Source organism: Brachyhypopomus gauderio, chromosome 6 (genome assembly GCF_052324685.1).
Source record: "Brachyhypopomus gauderio isolate BG-103 chromosome 6, BGAUD_0.2, whole genome shotgun sequence".
In the NCBI taxonomy this organism is placed as follows: Eukaryota; Metazoa; Chordata; class Actinopteri; order Gymnotiformes; family Hypopomidae; genus Brachyhypopomus; species Brachyhypopomus gauderio.
Window position 1 is genome coordinate 33999640 of NC_135216.1, and position 13158 is coordinate 34012797.

Below are 13158 nucleotides of genomic sequence, written 5' to 3' on the forward strand. Positions count from 1 at the left end.
AAAAAAAATAAAACTGCCCCAAACCAATCAATATAAACATTTTACCAAATATCCAAGAGAAGGGAGAGACACAGAAGAAAAGAAGAAGTAAAAGAACTGTCAGCTTGAGAATGTCCTGCAGCTGAATTGAGCAACCTGCCAGTGTTGAGTCGTTCTCCCTCATGGTACTGATGACTTGTGGTATGTCTTCAGTGTTACTGTGTGAGGTACAGAGATCTTCCTGTGTTGGGTGGTTTTCTCTTATGGTATCAAGGAGTTGTGGTATGTCTTCAGTGTCACTGTGTGAGGTACAGAGAGCCAACAGTCTTTGGTGAGTCTCCCTCATGGTACTGATGAGTTGAATGTCTTCAGTACACAGGAGCTCATTCCCTGCTATTTGTTCTGCTGCCTTCATCACTTCCTCCATCATCTACATCACTCGTTCCTGGAGGATGAACCAGCCAGTGTGACCCTCAACCACTCTGGTCTTCCCACTCAGGCCACTCAGGAGTTGGACGACTCTTCTCACTTTATTTTGTAACTCAGCTACATCCTCTTTCTGCTCCACCAGCTCCTTCATCTCTTCATGGATCTGCTCCACCTTATTATTAGGGGTGTGTTTAAAAAATCGATCTTTCGATTCAAATCTATCTTCATTTGAATGATTCGATATCGACTTATGAAACCTCATGTCACGTAGGGCTACGCCCCCCTCACTTGGCTGTCACTCCGGGTTCCCTTGTGTCTGTGTTCCTTGCCCGTTTGTCCCGCCCTGCTCGTTTGTTTAGATAATTCCCTATTGTCTGCCACGCCCCTGTCGTCATTGTTAGCACCTGGTCCTAGTTTAGTTCAGTGTATATTAGCACCTGAGTCTCCCTTGTCCTTCGTCTGTTGTTTTGGATGTTTGATTGTTTGATCGTTCTCCCGTGGATGTTACCTGGTGGTTCTGTGTTCGGTTGTGTTTTGATTCTCCGTGATCAGCTCTTTGTTCTGTGTATCCCTGCTCTGTTTCGTGTCTGTCCTGATCATGCCCCTGTACCTGTCAAACCTGGACGGCTCACCTGTTTTGACCCCTGCCCGTGACTACGACTTCGATTATGGAATGCCCTGTAATAAATCTCGCTCTTCTCAGCGTTTGTGTCCGTCCCCTCGCTCTGCAGCTCATGCTGCGTTACACCTCAGACCGATGTTTAGAATTAGCCAATTTTCCCCGCATTTGCGTACCGTTTTAACGTCTCGCGTTTTATCTCACAAGATCATCCTTTTTTCTCGAGCACCGCCACTTGGCTGGGGTGATCAGTTAAGCATGGCTACAGCAAGAGTAAAAAAATGTACGTCTGATCCATATCTATGATTCAATGAGCTACTAGTTCGCTGTGGCGCCAACCACTGGTGAGCGATCGATCGTGATATAATACTTAATTTGTGTCCATTTTACACCGCCACCCCCTCCAGGTTCAAATCTCACTCCAAGCGATCTTGAAAAGTTGGCAACCCTGTAGATGTATGGTTACATTTTGGATTCAGAAACCATGATGGTAGGGAAGAGTTGGATAAAAGCACAGCCGTGTGTAAACTGTGCAACATGGAGGTGAAATATTGCGATTAAACTATCTACAAGTTCTCCCCGTGCCAAAAAAATAACAGAAGTGCTTGAATTCCACCTTTTAAAAGTGTTTGAACCCAGCAAGCATGACTTTGTTCATTGCGCTGAAGCGCGGCGCGCGTGGAGTTACAAAATTCGAGAGGTGCACGTGATTATGTCGTTTTCGGCGCGCGGACCCTCACACCGGTCGTGACGCGTCAAATAAAGCTGTGAAGTTTTCTCAACAGTTGGCAATGTTGTTACTGCAAAAAGAGCTGTCTCACTCCTCAACATGTTGATCAATATTGTTACTGCCCAAAGGAGCTGTCTCACTCCTCAACATGTTGATCAATATTGTTACTGCACAAAGGAGCTGTCTCACTCCTCAACATGTTGATCAATATTGTTACTGCACAAAGGAGCTGTCTCACTCCTCAACATGTTGATCAATATTGTTACTGCACAAAAGAGCTGTCTCACTCCTCAACATGTTGATCAATATTGTTACTGCACAAAGGAGCTGTCTCACTCCTCAACATGTTGATCAGCTCCTTTTCTTGCAGAAAAATTTGACAATCTCCAAGATGTCAGAAAGCAGTCATGAATAAATATTAGTTTGTGGACCTTAATGTTTACAATATTCAGAAGTATGTTCATAAATGTTTTTGTTACATGTAAAAAAAAAAACAACTTAATTTGCACTTTAAAAGGCTGTTCAAAACCGCTTTCAATGCCTTTTCTGGTAAAGGAGCTATGTGGAAGAGTGTGCATTAATTGATATTAAAAAAAGAATGTAACTGCTGTTCACAGTATAAACACTAATATCTTAATACATTTTAATAAAGTTTGAGTGTTCCTTGTATCATTACAACATTTCACATTCAAACTACACTCTAACTATAGTTAACTCATCCATTACAATAGGTCACATGCCCAAATCATGTAAGTTAGCAATTATCAAACCTCTGATCAAGAAACCAAATCTTGATCCGACTGTGCTATCTAATTATAGACACATTTCAAACACATCATTTATATCTAAGATCATAGAAAAAGCTGTTGCCCAGCAATTATGCCTATATCTGCATAGGAATAACATATTTGAAAAGTTCCAATCTGGTTTTAGGCCCCATCACAGTACTGAAACAGCATTAGTTAAAGTAACAAATGATCTCCTCCTTGCATCAGATCAAGGCTATGTATCACTGTTAGTGCTTCTTGATCTTAGTGCAGCTTTCGACACAATTGATCATAGGATCTTGCTAGAAAGGTTAGAACGCTGGGTTGGAGTCTCAGGCACAGCCCTTTCATGGTTTCAGTCTTACTTAACAAATCGCTATCAGTTTGTAGAGCTCAATAATATTTCATCCAAACGTACAATGGTTAAATATGGGGTCCCACACCCCGGTTACCTGTGGATCATTTAACCTGCACTGGAGGACATTATGTTTATCATCAGAGAATTTTTCGTCGGAATTATCTTTCTGATGTCCGAAATTTAACCAGCGTGCCGCTGATGGAGACTAAGGGCGTACTCTCACACTAGGCACGGTTTGCTCGTTCCGTGCTGGGGCCCGGTTATCCCCCCTCCCCACTCCCCCGCTGACCTGCACTCACACTCGCTTCAGCAACCCGGCCCGAGCACGCTTACGTCACCACAACGTGACTTTATTTGGAAAAAAAGCGCACTCGCACATCATTTATATCTAAGATCATAGAAAAAGCTGTTGCCCAGCAATTATGCCTATATCTGCATAGGAATAACATATTTGAAAAGTTCCAATCTGGTTTTAGGCCCCATCACAGTACTGAAACAGCATTAGTTAAAGTAACAAATGATCTCCTCCTTGCATCAGATCAAGGCTATGTATCACTGTTAGCAGTAGCGAACCGTGACCTTTAAACCTGGGCCCGCTACCCCCCCCCCCCCTCCCCCCCGAAATTATTTTTTTCCTTTCTTAATAAACTAAATAAAGAAAAACTGAGATGACAGTACAGCTTTAAAAACGCAATAAACAATAATATCTGTACTAGATAACATCTTAAGCAAAATAAGTTTCCAAACAAAATAAGGTTCACAGCTCCGTGGTTCTCGGAAGCGGAATATGTAAACAACGCGCACGAGGACGTCAAAGGGATGAATCGAAACTAGCTAGCGATGGTGCTAACGACAGCTAGCGTCGCCACAGCGGGCGGAAATTATCATACAGTTAAGCCTGCCCACTAAGAGAGAAGATATGATTGGTCAATTTTGCTGTCATTTGAAACTGGTATTGCGCTGAATTATAACTGCCAGGCCCTCTGTAAACGAACAGCGGGCATCACAGTCCTGATAGGGGGAGACACAGGCTCACAGGCTTCCACTCAACCCCTCACCTTCCAACACAGATTGAATAGACACGGGTGAATATTTTATTTGCTTATATTTTTGTAATTGTTTAGATGTCGAATGTCAAACTGTAAGTAGATAAAATAAAATTGGATAATTATATATATAATGCTTTAAGAATATTTTAGGCCCTCTGAGAGGGCGTAGAGGGCCCTGACGGTTCCCCACTGACTGTTAGTGCTTCTTGATCTTAGTGCAGCTTTCGACACAATTGATCATAGGATCTTGCTAGAAAGGTTAGAACGCTGGGTTGGAGTCTCAGGCACAGCCCTTTCATGGTTTCAGTCTTACTTAACAAATCGCTATCAGTTTGTAGAGCTCAATAATATTTCATCCAAACGTACAATGGTTAAATATGGGGTCCCACACCCCGGTTACCTGTGGATCATTTAACCTGCACTGGAGGACATTATGTTTATCATCAGAGAATTTTTCGTCGGAATTATCTTTCTGATGTCCGAAATTTAACCAGCGTGCCGCTGATAGAGACTAAGGGCGTACTCTCACACTAGGCACGGTTTGCTCGTTCCGTGCTGGGGCCCGGTTATCCCCCCTCCCCACTCCCCCGCTGACCTGCACTCACACTCGCTTCAGCAACCCGGCCCGAGCACGCTTACGTCACCACAACGTGACTTTATTTGGAAAAAAAGCGCACTCGCACAACACTATAGAGTTCACGATTCTCTTTTTATTGTATTTTTGGAGTCGTTTTGGGAGTGCAGAAACACGGTGCAAGCACAGATTTATCGATAATTTAACACAACGATTGTCTGCTAATCGCTTTGCCGCTATGACTGTTTAACGTGAGCGTCGCATCACTGATGTCATGTTTGAGTTCCAGCGAAATGAACCAATCAGACGAGGCACCAAGCGGGCCCGGGCACGGATAGCGCTCACACTAGAAGCGAACCGTGCCCGAGTCCACATGAATCGTGCCCTGGCCCACCTCTTCAAAGCGGGCCCGAGCACGGTTAACTGATCCGGGCCCGGGCACGGTTGGAGCGCTCACACTAGCCAAACGAACCGTGCTTCGGCAGGCAACCGTGCCCGGGCCCGGATCATAGAGCCTAGTGTGAGTACGCCCTAAGAGAACAGAGCTGTCATCGCTGCGCATGGCGCTCTTCAATGTGCGCTCCGTCAGCAACAAGTCTTTTGCTTTAAATGAAATTTTTATTAAGGAGTCTCTCGACTTTATGTTTTTAACTGAAACATGGCAGCAGGATCTGGATTATGTTCATCTACGGGAACTCTGTCCAGGAAACTGTTCGGTGCTGGGAACGCCCCGCGAAGCACGTTGGGGCGGTGGCTTAGCAACCGTGTTTAAAGACCGGTATCCATGTAGAATTGTAAGTTCGTCCTCTTTCTCAAAGTTGGCTCGGTTAATACATTTTACTGTATTTTAATTTATCGTCCTCCTGGTTCATCCAATGAGTTTTTATCTGAATTAATCGAGCTACTTTCTTCTATTATTAAGCTGGAGAATGTGTTAATATTGGGTGACGTTAATCTCCACATTGATGATGATTCCTGTAAGGCAGCTACTGATCTTTTATCTGTTACAAACTCGTTTAATTTTATTCAGCATGTGTGTGCCCCCACCCATAAAAAAGGCCACACGTTGGACTTGGGTTTTTTGTCTTGGCGTCATTGTGAATGATGTTTGTGTTGAGGATATATTTTTAAGTGACCACAACTGCATTTACTTTAATGTGTCTTTTAATACCGATTCAGTTCCCCCCATGCGTCTGTTTAAAAGGTGTATCATAAATGATCACATTTCTGAAGCTTTTTGCTCTCTTTTTGATTCGGCCTCTTTAGATTTTAATAATGAAAGTGTGGACTCTTTTGCAACATGTTTCAATACTCTCTGTGTAGATATTTTAGACAAAATTGCACCCATGAAACAGAACACCATTCAGCGTACAGCCTGTCCCTGGATTAATAAGGAAATTCTTAGTATGAGGAGAATGTGTAGAAAGGTTGAGCGACAATGGAAGAGCACTAAACTGGAGGTTCACAGACTCTATCTAAAAGACCTGATTAGTTCTCTTAATGAGATGCTTAAAAATGCTAGAATCAAATATTTTGCTAATCTTATCAAGTCAAAAGGTCGAAATCCGAAAATCTTATTTGATACTATTAAGAACATTGTTTCACCTGTTTTAATTTCTGAAAGTACTTTTACAGAAGCAGAGTGTAACCGTTTTTTAAACTATTTCTTGGATAAGGTTGATAGCATCAGGACCCATATTTTACCCTCACCTTTCCACTGTTTGGCTTTTTCTCCTCTGACTACTGTAACATGGTCTGTTTTCACCCCAGTGTCTCTTCGGGACATTACAGAGCTGTTGGGTCAAATGAAAATATCATCTAACCTCCATGACATCTTCCCGTCATCTCTTTTTAAAGAAACTTTTAGCTCAATAGGCCCCTGTGTGGTAAAACTGATTAATTCTTCCCTTGGCACTGGCTCTGTACCCCAATGCTTTAAAAAATCTATTGTATGTCCAGGGCCGCTGCTAAGGTTTTGGAGGCCCTAAGCATAACTGGTCAGGGAGCCCCACCCCGGACACAAACACACACACACACACACACATACAAACACATATACACAAAAGGTAAACTCAAACTGTTACTATTTAATATAATCCGCATTACAACCATTCACATGTAGCAATGTAACAACATTTACAATGTTATAATAAGCTATGGTAAATAACAGCACAGCAGCACCACTTATAATGTATAAATAATAAATAACTTTCTTAACACTACAATTAGAATTAAAATAAATAAAAGAATGCTGTAGATTCCAAATAAACAATTGAGCAATGAACAAATAATTATGCAAATGAATAAAGACGGCTTTACAATAAAAATAAATAAATAAAACCAACTGCAAACAAACAATGGCCGATGAACAAAAATAATTCTGCTCATAAATAAAGAAGCCCAGCAAACATGCGACGTCAGACGTTAAAATCATGTCTGTATCACGTCGGTCAGTCCAGGCCCATTTTTGCACGTCTGGTGGATGTTCAAAACTGGTTCAAAATCTGACAGTCTGACTAGGACCTCAGCTAGACCTCTATGGACGTGCATGACGAGTTTTCTATCTGAACGTCTGACTAGGACCTTTATTGGATGTCAGTGGACGTACAAAAACTGCAACTGAACGGCAGCAATAGACGTTACTAGTTCGCTAGCTCTGGCGCCATCCACCGGCGATATAACACTGAATCTGTGTCCATTTTACCCCCCCCCCCCCCCCCCCGCTCAACCACCGGCTCCAGGTTAAAATCTCACTCCAAGCGAACGTCAAAAGTTGGCAACCCTGTAGATATGTTTTAATAAGTTTTCAGTTATTTCAGTTTCAGAAACTACGCTCAGCAGATGCAACTGTGACCGTCACGGGCATCATCTTTATGTTTTTTTCCTCCGCTCTTCAGCTCCGGAGTCGTGCTGTCGCTTCACTGTCATTTACTTCATAGTCATTTAGGCATTTAATTCGAAAGTGAGCTCGCATTGCTACACTTAGGACCAGGGTTGCCAGATTGGGGACATTTTCCATCCAATTAGTTTGTTTAAGGTAAAAATATGGCACTGGGCAGGGGCGGACTGGGGAGAAAAAGTGGCCCGGGATTTCCTGACAGACTGGCCCACTATATATATATATATATATATATATATATATATTGTGACGGCGCTGGGAATATGGACCTATGAGCTCCGCCACCGACTAGTGGAGGATGCTGGGAAATGTACAGGGTGGGAGATTTATGTTTGTTAATGTTCCTTAACATGGCAATTCTTTGTGCATCTTTGTGTTAGTTCATTTATGGAAATGTGGGAATGCTTTGGGGACGTTTTGTTGGGGAAAGTAAAAATCACCATCAAGGTTAAATGTGTGCAGTGATATGACATGACTGCCACCAAAGCACCTGAGGGAGAGGAAGTGAAAAAGCAGTTATTACTCTTGATGTTCAATAAAGAGTATTTCTTGCAAAGATGAGCTTCTTGAGTGAGTCTCCTTCTTCACCGGCGCCACAAGTGGTGTCAAGAAGTGGGCCTCTGGGCAATCTGCGTCAACTGTTGGACGAGATTGACGAGGTGGGCGAACTGGTGCAACGGGAGGAAAGAGCACTAATGAAGCTACGGAGAGATGCAGATGGACGGAGCGTGGCGAAGACGAAAACCACGGAGCGGCTACAAGCTGATCGGCAGGAAGAGCGCCGAGCGTACTGGCCGGAGACGTGGAGCGGCGCCACCTGCACGGACGACGCCCAACCAATGACGGCGATGGGGGCCGCCGAGGAGTGGAGACACAACGCGGGCCAGAACAGCGTACGTGCGGAGCGTGCTACACCGGCTTGCAGCGAAATAGCGGCATGCGCCTCGGGCCGGAACAAACTCATTACGCCGCTCCAACTGCCCAGGTATGATGGACTTTCCGACTGGGCTGAATATGATGCCCAGCTGAAGATCACAGCGAACAGAATGGGATGGTCGGACTACGAAACGGCGGCACATTTGTGCCTATCACTGCAAGGCCACGCTAAGCGTACGCTCATTGAACTGAGAGAGGAGGAACACGACGATCTAACCGCGCTGCGCAACGCTCTGAGGGCGCGCTTTGGCAGGCAGCCGCTGAGCGCCGCGGCGAGGCAGAGACTGTCACTAAGACGGCGCGCACGTGGCGAACGCCTCGCGCTATTGGCAGCTGACATCACACTGCTGGTGCGGCAGGCGTATCCGACGTTCCCAGAGGAAGTCAGACAGAGGCTGGCCTTAGACAGGTTCGTGGAGGCACTGGAACCTTTTGAGTTACAAACACACGTCCTGCTGAAGGACCCGGCGTCGCTGGATTTGGCGATCGAAGAGGCGGAGAGGGCGGAGCTGGTGCTTTCCAGAGGGCCCACAACGCGTCCGACGGCTGCTGCGAGACCGGGGCGAGACACAGCGGGACGTCGAACGATGACGTGCTGGAGATGTGGGCTACCGGATCACAAGGCATCCGAATGCACACTCGGGTCCTCGCTACCTTCACGCCGACTGGGCATAAATGGACTATACACCCCCCTGATGGTCAATGACAAGCCGGTGAGTGCCTTAATCGACACCGGGTCAGCCGTTTCTGTGTTATACTACAACACTAGGGCAATTAGGTCTAATGCTAGGATATTGGGTGGTGAAAAAATTAGCCTCACCACAGTAACGGGTGAGAGGCTTGTGCTCGGTGAACACACTTTGGCGAGGGTAGACTTCGGGCGGGGGCCCTTCGTACATAAGTTTTGGCTCGGCGATACCTGCGACGAATGCATATTAGGGCTGGACTTTTTGAGACGTGCAGAGGCAGTTATAAATTGCGAGACCGGGGGAGTTTCATTTAGTGGTGGGCCGTCGGTGGTACGTCTAGAGGGCGACTCGGACCGCGGGGACGCAGGCCGAGGTGGGCACGGGCGCCCGGACATCGCTGAGGCCGTCCGCGAGCTATGGACTCGCTGCGTGGGCAATCTCACTGCGGAGCAGAAGGGCAAAGTTTGGTCACTTTTAGAGGGTTACATGGACATTTTCGCGCTGTCGGAAAATGACTGCACTAGAACCAGTCTAGCTACGCACGACATCGTGACAGGCGACGCAAGGCCGATCCGTTCGAGACCCCACCGCCTACCGTTTATGAGACGCAAAATAGCTGAGGAGCAGATCAATATCATGGCTGAGGCAGGCATAATTGAACCCTCGAACAGCCCGTGGGTCTCACCGGTCGTACTGTCACAAAAGAAGGACGGGAATTGGAGGTTTTGTGTGGACTACAGGCGGCTTAACGCTGTCACGAAACTTGATGCATACCCACTGCCGAAGATCGACGAGTCTCTCGAGCTGCTTGCATGGTTTAGCTCCCTCGATTTGCGCAGCGGTTATTGGCAGGTTCCCCTCACCGAGTCAGCCAAGGAACGCTCTGCATTCACCATAGGTAAAGAACTGTGGCAGTTCAATGTGCTACCTTTTGGCCTCTGTAACGCTCCTGCGACGTTTGAACGACTCATGGAGAAGGTCCTGAGAGGGGTCCCGAACTCTAAATGCCTTGTTTACCTTGACGATGTACTGGTGCACGCATGCTCGTTCGAGGCGGCGTTAATGAACCTGGACACGGTCCTGAATAGGATACGTCGCGCTAACTTGAAACTCAACCCCGCGAAGTGCAATCTGCTACAACAGCGTTTAAATTTCTTGGGCCATGTCGTTAGCAGCGAGGGGATTAGCACAGACCCAGCAAAGACGGAGGCGGTGAGGGGATGGCCTCGCCCGACGAACACTAAGCAGGTCAGGAGCTTTCTAGGCCTGGCGTCCTATTATAGGAAGTTCGTTCAGGGGTTTGCAGAAGTCGCAGCACCGCTTCATGGCCTTACTGGCAGCAGGGCGAGATTCGTGTGGTCTCCCGAGTGTGAGAATGCGTTCAGGGAGTTAAAGGATAGACTGTGCAGCGCGCCTGTACTGGCCTATCCCAAATTTGACACAGAGTTTATTCTTGATACAGACGCGAGCGACCATGGTGTTGGTGGCATACTCTCACAGGTGCACGAGGGCACGGAGCGCGTGATCGGGTACTTTAGTCGCTCCCTGAGCAAGGCGGAACGCAATTACTGCGTCACCAGACGCGAGCTGCTTGCAATGATAGCATGCCTGGAACACTTCAGGCCGTACGTGTATGGCGTGCCTTTTCGCCTGCGTACGGATCACGCATCGCTGCAGTGGCTCCTAAACCTCCGTGATCCTGAGGGGCAGCTGGCCAGATGGCTGGCCAGGCTGCAGGAGTTCAAGTTTGACATTGTGCACCGACCGGGTAGAATCCACGGAAACGCGGACGCTTTGTCGCGCAGACCGTGTCAAAGTGAGAGCTGCAAACACTGTGTGAAGGTTGAGGTGAGCGACCCTGATTTCGTACACTGTGCGGCGCTCAGACCGGTAGATGAGATGCCCCAGCTGGAACTCGAGGCTGTACCGATTGAACAATTTAGGGAAGCCCAGTTGGCTGACCCTGAGATCGGGTGGGGTTTGAGGCACCTGGAGGCTTCCTCATCACCGGTGTGGGACGATGTATGCCCGCTAGGCCCCGTGGCAAAGGCGATTAGGTCCAATTGGGATAACCTGCGCGTGAAACAGGGAATGCTGTGCCGTGAGTGGGTGGAGCCTAATTCGGACAAGAGCATACTGCAAAACGTGGTCCCGGTACAATTAAGGGAGAGAGTTCTTAGCTCGGTGCATGGTGCGCTCGGTAGTGGGCACTTCGGGGTATCTAAGACGCTGCGTCGCCTAAGGCAAAGGTTTTGGTGGCCAGGCTGTAGACGTGACGTCGAACTATATGTCCATTGCTGCGACACGTGCGCCGCCAAAAAGGGACCAGCGACGAGACCCAGGGCGCCGCTGATCCCTATGCGTTCGGGTTCGCCAATGGAAAGGGTCGCCGTGGACGTCATGGGTCCCTTCCCCGTTACTGAAGCAGGTAACTAATACGTCCTCGTCGCGATGGACTACTTTACAAAGTGGCCCGAGGCGTACGCCGTGCCGGACCAGAGCGCGAGCACGACGGCGACCGCATTGGTCAACGAATTTTTCTGTCGATTTGGGGTCCCAGAGACTTTGCACAGTGACCAAGGGCGAAATTTTGAGTCTGAGGTTATGGGTGAAGTCTGCAAATTGCTAGGGATCAGCAAAACTAGGACTACACCACTGCACCCGCAGGGGGATGGGTTAGTGGAGAGATTCAACCGCACGCTGGCGACCCAGCTCGCTATGGTCACTAGCAGGCATCAGAGAGACTGGGACGTGAGATTGCCCGCAGTCCTGCTCGCGTGTCGATCGGCGGTGCAGGAATCGACTGGTTTCACCCCTGCATGCCTTATGTTTGGAAGGGAGCTCCGCACGCCCATAGACCTTGCCTTTGGAGCGGCCCCAGACGCAGGCCCGCCGTATGAGCCCGGTCCGTTGTTTGTTAAAGACCTACTAAATAGGTTACATGACGCGCACCAGGTCGCGAGGGATGCCCAGGGAGCCGCGAGCCTCAAACAGAAGAGGGCGTATGATGCACGGTGTAGTGGGGGGTCGTTGTCCCTGGGTCAGCAGGTGTGGTTGTATAACCCTAAACGGTCGAGGGGCCTATGCCCGAAGCTACAGTCCAGTTGGGTGGGGCCGTGTTCTGTGATAAAGCAGCTCAGTGAGGTTGTGTATAGGGTTAAATGGGGGAGAAAGAATGTTGTCGTACACAGAGACCGGCTGACACCGTACAGGCCCAAGGCTCCGGTCGGCCGGCGGGACGCTGATGTTGACATGTCGCACTCTGTTCAGCCTGCTCCACGGGACATGTACAGATCTGACACTGAGGTCCCTGCTGCTTGTGACGTCGACGTGGCGGGAGTGGACGACGCTGTGGATTATGGACGAATGGACGCTGAGGCGCCCCTGCCTCCCGGTTCTCCCGCCACGCTACAGGTACCTTCCCCGTCTCACGCACGGCACTCCAGGCCACAGAGGACCCGTGGACCACCCCGTCACTTGGGTGACTTTGTCACCGGATTTCCTATTTAGGGTCGCCGGGACGGCGGACTATGAGGGGGGGGCTATGTGACGGCGCTGGGAATATGGACCTATGAGCTCCGCCACCGACTAGTGGAGGATGCTGGGAAATGTACAGGGTGGGAGATTTATGTTTGTTAATGTTCCTTAACATGGCAATTCTTTGTGCATCTTTGTGTTAGTTCATTTATGGAAATGTGGGAATGCTTTGGGGACGTTTTGTTGGGGAAAGTAAAAATCACCATCAAGGTTAAATGTGTGCAGTGATATGACATGACTGCCACCAAAGCACCTGAGGGAGAGGAAGTGAAAAAGCAGTTATTACTCTTGATGTTCAATAAAGAGTATTTCTTGCAAAGATGAGCTTCTTGAGTGAGTCTCCTTCTTCACCGGCGCCACAATATATGTGTGTGTGTGTGTGTGTGTGTGTGTGTGTGTGTGTGTGTGTGTATACTGTATATGAATCTATACATGGCACCTAGTGTATATGACGGCGTTTATTGTCATATGGACAATATTAATTCCAGCAATAATATGATTACAAAGCCACATAAATAGTCCATCATAAGACCACCAAAAAAGTTGTTTTACGCAAAGTGCATCCTAAAGAACAACCTACAACTCTAACGTG

The 13158-nt window shown here is 47.7% G+C and overlaps 1 protein-coding gene across 1 annotated transcript; it reads left to right on the top strand.

Annotated features, from left to right (window-relative positions):
* Positions 1–7637: 7637 nt before the first annotated feature.
* On the top strand, positions 7638–12828 carry LOC143517766 (uncharacterized). The gene is made up of 2 exons (XM_077010565.1): positions 7638–9053; positions 12300–12828. Exons 1-2 carry the CDS (start codon positions 7962–7964, stop codon positions 12537–12539), a joined length of 1332 nt encoding a protein of 443 aa, XP_076866680.1. The 5' UTR covers positions 7638–7961; the 3' UTR covers positions 12540–12828.
* Positions 12829–13158: the final 330 nt, after the last annotated feature.